This window comes from Propithecus coquereli, unplaced genomic scaffold, assembly GCF_000956105.1.
Source record: "Propithecus coquereli isolate 6110/MARCELLA unplaced genomic scaffold, Pcoq_1.0 Scaffold196, whole genome shotgun sequence".
Lineage (NCBI taxonomy): Eukaryota > Metazoa > Chordata > Mammalia > Primates > Indriidae > Propithecus > Propithecus coquereli.
Window position 1 is genome coordinate 2,544,592 of NW_012144522.1, and position 6,400 is coordinate 2,550,991.

The 6,400-nt window shown below is 49.4% G+C and overlaps 1 protein-coding gene across 1 annotated transcript; it reads left to right on the forward strand.

The window, feature by feature from the left end:
* The first annotated feature begins 314 nt into the window (after positions 1–314).
* FPR1 (formyl peptide receptor 1) lies at positions 315–4,886 on the forward strand. The gene is made up of 2 exons (XM_012643365.1): positions 315–387; positions 3,623–4,886. Exon 2 carries the CDS (start codon positions 3,634–3,636, stop codon positions 4,687–4,689), a length of 1,056 nt encoding a protein of 351 aa, XP_012498819.1. The 5' UTR covers positions 315–387; positions 3,623–3,633; the 3' UTR covers positions 4,690–4,886.
* The last annotated feature ends 1,514 nt before the right edge of the window (positions 4,887–6,400 follow it).

The following is a 6,400-nucleotide window of genomic DNA, read 5'->3' on the forward strand; positions in this document are numbered from 1 at the left end:
TGCTCCTCTCTCTACCTTGATGCGTGGAGAAAAAGTGGACCCGGCCACCTGGATTCCTTGACCCTTGATGTTGAGAGGGCTGAACCTCCGCATCCCACAGAGGATTGAGGTTGAGGAAAACGGTCAAGTCCTTGAGTTTCTGAAAGGGCCCTGCTCACTCCCCTAACGCTATTAAGACAGGCAGAACATTGCTGTAATTCTGGGGCCTTCGAGAATCGCAAGGGGCTCTGGTTTGCTGTTTCCTGTTTCTCAATTGGTTTCAGTTCTGTTACCTTTCCCGTCTCTTTTGGCGTCTTCTGTTGAGACAGTTAGAACCTGAGTCACTTTCCCCAGGAGACTGGGACTTAGAACTGCCCAGAGCAGAATCCCAGCTGGTGGAAGGTCCAGGTAAGAAACATGCCCCTGGCAGGCTGGTGGGTGCAGCTGAGTCTTTGGAGTGAGCTGAAGAAGGATGTGGAGTTAAAGAATGATTTTTTTAAAACACAAGAGGTTTTGGAGCATATGAGGGCACTGATGGAAATGATGGAATGTAGAAAGTATATTGATGCTGCAGGAGAGAAGGGATAAGTGAAGAAGAGAACTTCTTACATTCATGAGGGAGTGAGTCTTGGGGGCCCAGTAGAGGGTAGGTCTTGGGCAGGAGCTCTCGTTTCTGGTCATTGATGTGAGAGCAGAGAACAGTTGGGCAGGAGCCGGCAGGAGGGTGTACTTGGCGGATTGTGAGGCCAGGGCATCAGCTTGAGGGTACAGATGGGGTAGGACAGGAGTGTGGAGCTTGCAGGAGAAAGCAGAAGGCCTCAGTGATTATTATGGGTCATGGGGAAATGAACGTAAGAGGTAAGCAGTCGCCTTCCTGAGCGGTGGTGAGTGTGGACCTGAATGGTACGTGGGACCCATCAGCAGAATTCAGCTCTGCCCCTTCCCAGATTTGAAACATAGGCTGATCACTTCCCATCCGAGCCCGAGTTTCCTCTTCTGTCACAGAGACAGTGATTTTCAGTCCATGCGGAGACTGCTGAAATCAGAGGCAAGAAGGTGAGGATGTCATTTATAAGGAGCTCGGTCAGTGGCAGCCACTGTGGTTTGTGCTTTATTGCAAATCACAGGGTTTCTGCTCGGAACCACGGTGGAGACATAATTGCACAGCTTTTCGTCTCCGGTACGTCCCATCCTGTCATTGCAGAATCTTTTGCTTTCATTGCAACAACCTTTTCGAACGGTTGCCTTAGAGCTTCTTGAGGACAAACGGTTCTCAGGGCATCTCGGTGCTTGAACGGGGGCTGGGGAGCGGACATCTCCATGTTGTCTCTGGGATTGCAGAGTATCAAGGTTCAATAGAAATGTGAGCCACATATGTAATTTTAAATTGTCAATTAGGCAATTTAAAAAGATAAGAAGAAACAAGTGAAATTAATTCTAATAAAATATTTTACTTAACCTTATATAGCCAAATTATCAATTCAACGTGTAGTCAATATAGAAATTATTCTTCTAATTGTATACAATCATGGGGTACAAGTGTAATTTTGTTACGTGGAGAGATTACATAGTGGTGAAGTCAGGGCTTTTAGGGTATCCGTCACCTGAATAACATACATCGTACTCATTAAGAAATCTCTTTCATCATCTCTTACCTTCCTCCAAAATTTATTAATGAGATAGTTCACATTATTTTTTTCATATCTGATGGATGTTTTACTGTTACAGCCCATCTCAAATCGGACTAGCCACATTTCAAGTGCTTGAAAGCTGCGAGCGGTGAGTGGCTACTGTATTAGACAACTCATCTGTACTGGGAGAGTAGCAGGGCAGTGGCAGAAAGAGACCCCTGCTGAAATATTTGACAGCGTGAGCTGGGTGACTTTAAGCAATTAACTTACATACTCTAAGTCTCAGTTTCCTCATCTGTAAAATGGGTATATTATAAAACCTACCATTAATCAGTACATACTGTGTGTCAATCACTGGCTCATGCTTTGTGGTATTAATCCATTTCATCCTTATAACAACCATTTGAGGAAAGCTGCTGCAAGGATTAGAGGAAAGGAACAGCTCTTGGTAAGAGGCTGACATATACTTTGCATACCTAATCCAGTGAAATCTCATACCAAACACGTTTTTTTTTGGAGACAGAGTCTCACTCTGTCGTCCTGGCTAGAGTGTAGGGAATCATTATAGCTCATTGCATACTGAAACTCCTGGGCTCAAGCAATCCTCCTGCCTCAGCCTCCCAAGTTGCTGGGACTACAGGTATGCACCACCATGCCTGGCTAATTTTTCTGTTTTTTGTAGACATGGGGTCTTGCTCTTGCTCAGGCTTTTCTCAATCTCCTGGCCTCCCAGAGTGCTAGGATTATAGGCGTGAGCCACCACACCTGGCCTCCAACATATATTTGGACTGCTATCAATATTTCCGTCATGCTCTACTTCATCCCCAAGAGAACTGAGCCCATCCAGTGATGGAGAAGAGCATCCCATCTGTTTGGCCAAGTAATCACAAGGACAAGAGTAGAAATGGGATCTCCTGTTCTGACTTCCTCTGGCACAGAATCCACAAGATATAAAACGTGATTACCCATCTTCTGTCATCACTGATCCATTTGACCTATCTTGGAACACGAACCAAATAGTATGCCTGGCCTTTCACAACGGCAGAGGAAAGGGAGAGGCTTTCACGACCCCTCAGAGAGAGGGGGAGCAGGGTCTGGAAGGGAGAAGCCGCACAGTCCTTGTGCTAAGAGTCACGGGTGGGCGAAAGCCTTAGCCCATGTCTGTCTGACACTGGGCCACCGAAGCTGTCTCTCACCAGTTTTCTGATATCCATCCGCCACTATTTTTTCTTTTTTAAATTTGTGGCAAAATATACATAACAAAAAATTTACCATTTTAAGTGTACAATTCAGTGGCATTAAGCACATTTACAGTCCTTTACATCTGCAACCAATATCTAGTTCCAGACGTTTTCATCATCTCAAACAGAAACTCCACACCCATTAAGCGATAATTCTCCATTCCCCATTTCCCTGGCCCCAGCCACCGCTAATCCGCTTTCTGTCTCTGCAAATTTGGTTATTCTGGATATTTCATGTGAGTGGAATCACACAATATGTGGCTTCAGTGTCTCGCTCCTTTCGGGCAGCATCATGCTCTCAAGCCTTGTCCGTGTTGTAGCGTGTGTCAGTGCTTCACTTTTCACGGCTGAGTACTATTCCATTCACGGACATTTGTGTTGTTTCCACCTTCGGACCGTTGTGAAGAGTGCCACCATGAACGTGTTTGTTTGAGTACATGTTTTCTCTATACATCTTTTGTCCGATGCTTTCCTCTTGGAGGGCAAAGACCCTGTCATCTTTAGCCAAGTGACCTACCTGGTAGGTGGCGTGCACATCTGCAACTGTGGGAACAGGTGATAAGACGCCATCTTGCCACGTTCGCCACGGTTGCCGGTTTGCAGATGTGGGTAGGAATAAGGACCAGCGGTGAGGATGTTCTGGCTGGGCTGGAAGCTCAGGGGAAGATGAGGGAGCTATGAGTGGGAAAACCGGCAGGTGCAGAAATGAGGGCTTAGGGAAACTGCACGGAGGCGCATAACTAAGGCATGGCTGTCGTTAAACTATTTCAGGAGTGCACAGGATGGAGGCGAATTCTTCTCTCCCCATGAATGTGTCTGGAGGGACTCACGCTGTACCTGCTGGCTATCTTGTCCTGGATATCGTCTCTTTCTTGTTATTAGCAGTCACCTTTGTCCTTGGCGTCCTGGGCAACGGGCTTGTGATCTGGGTGGCTGGATTCCGGATGACACACACGGTCACCACCATCTTTTACCTGAATCTGGCCTTAGCCGACTTCTTTTTCACCTCCACTTTGCCTTTCTCTGTGGTCTCGAAGGTCATGGGAGGACATTGGCCTTTTGGTTGGTTCCTGTGCAAGCTCATTTATACCATAGTGGACATCAACCTGTTTGGAAGTGTCTTCCTGATTGCGCTCATTGCCCTGGACCGTTGCATTTGTGTCCTGCATCCAGTCTGGGCCCAGAACCACCGCACCGTCAGTCTGGCCAAGAAGGTGATCCTGGGGCCCTGGGTTCTTGCCCTGCTCCTCACCTTGCCGGTTATCATTCGTATGACTACCGTGGCTCGTGGAACGATGGGGAGAGTAGTCTGCACTATTGACTTTTCACCCTGGACCAACGATCCTGTCGAGAAGATGAAGGTGTCCGTCACCATGCTCACGCTGAGAGGGGCCATCCGCTTCCTCATTGGCTTCACCATGCCGATGTCCATCGTCGCCATCTGCTACGGGCTCATCGCCACCAAGATCCACAGACAAGGCCTGATCAAGTCCAGCCGTCCTTTACGGGTCCTCTCTTTTGTTGTGGCTGCCTTTTTTCTCTGCTGGTTTCCCTACCAGTTGGTTGCCCTCATCATCACAGTCAGAATCCGCGAGGTGTTGCTTGGTCCGAGCAAAGGCTTTATAGCAGCGGTGAACGTGACAAGCGCCCTGGCCTTCTTCAACAGCTGCCTCAACCCGATGCTCTACGTCTTCATGGGCCAGGACTTCCGAGAGAGGCTGATCCACTCCCTGCCGGCCAGTCTGGAGAGGGCCCTCACCGAGGACTCAGCCCCGACCGGTGACACGGCGACCAGTTCTGCCTCACCTCCTGCAGAGGCCGAGTTGCAGGCAGCGTGAGGAGGGAGCTGGGAGACAGGCTTGAGCTCCCGTTTCCGGCTTCATCTCACCTTCAGTTACACGAGCCACAGGCACTCCTTGCTTAGCATTCCTTGCTTATGTTCAGGTTGCCCAATCAGAAATCAAAGAGTCCTTGAACCCACCCATACCCTGTAAACCCCCACTTCAAGATGTCCTGTCTTTCCAGGCCAAACCGATGTGTGCCTTCCACGTATTGATTTATATTTTACCTGTAACTCCTGTCTCCCTAAAATGTGTAAAACCAAAGTGTGACCCAGCTGCCTTGGCACATTTTCTCAGGCCCTCTCGAGACCACGTTACCTGGGCTGCAGTCACACACATTGGCTCATTTTACAGAGTTTGGGTTTCTTTTCCCATTAACAAATGAATATGTTCATGTCCTTCTATTTCTGTCTTTGTATTCCCCGTTTTCTTTCTGCCCTTGGCAAACGTGTTTCTGAGACAGACACTGGCGTTATCTGATAATCTTTAAAATCTCAAAATATCCTGTATGTCCCGTCACATAATAAGAAATATGTGTTTGGTCTCTGCCCGGGGTCCTGACACAGAGCTCCTAAAACGTTCATAATTCCCTGAGTGGTAGGTGCACCTTTTATTATAATATTGGTTCTTAGTCCCAGTTCCTGACACGAGGGCTTCTAGGACCCTTAGACTCTCTGGATCAATGAGTCTTTCGCATGATAATGAGACGACTGGTGGGGGGGAGGGACCTAGATATCTTCAGATGGGGGCTGGTCCCCAGAAAGACCAAGGCTTGACTAGAGGGTTGGAACTTCCGGCTCCACCCACCGAGCTCCAGGAAGGGCAGAGGCGCTGGAGATCCGCTCAGTCACCAATGGCCCATGATTTGATCATCCGTGCCTAAGTAACGGAGCCTCCCTAGGAACCCTCAATAACAGGGTTTGGAGAGACTCGGGGTTGGAGAACACGTCCACGTGCCTGGGGGTGTTGCGCCCCAACTCCTGCAGTTACAATAGAGCCCTCCTGACCCTTGCCCCGTGTATCTCCTCATTTGACTGTTCATTTATATCCTTCATAATATCCTTTACGATGAACTGGTAATAGTAAGGGAAGTGTTTCCATGCGTTCTGTGAGCCGTCACAACGAACTATGGAACCAAGGAGGGGTGGTGGGGCCCCTGGTTTGTAGCCAAGTCAGACAGAAGTGTGGTCCCTAGGGACCCACTATTTATGAGTGGCATGTGCAGTGGGGGACAGTCTCCTGGGACGGAGCCCTTACCCCGTGGGGGCCGCGCTCATCCTGTGACCAAGGTCAAGCTTGTGTCCCTCGCCTCAGGGACCAGCCCCTGCGTGCAGAGGACCGCGGGCGGGAGGAGCCCGGACGTGAGCAGAGTGTGCACATCTGGACTCCAGGAGGCTCCCGCTCACCCCCGGTGGCGCCAACACAGTGACCCCACATCCTTGGCTGTTTGTGAGTCAGGAGAGACCCTGGTTAATGTTACTCAGGCAGCCCCCACCCTATTTCCTCTCCTTGTTCCTCAATTCTGTTCCTTCGGAAGTTCCCGAAGCTTGAGACAGTCTTCATACACGACCGGAACTCCGGGAAACCCCAAGGCAGGAGCTGCATTAGGAAGTGCACCTGGGTCAGAAAATAGATCCATAAGGGCTAGGGAAGCGGGAACCTCAGCCCATGGGTTCCTAGGAGGGAGCACTGGGGACCTGGACTCCTA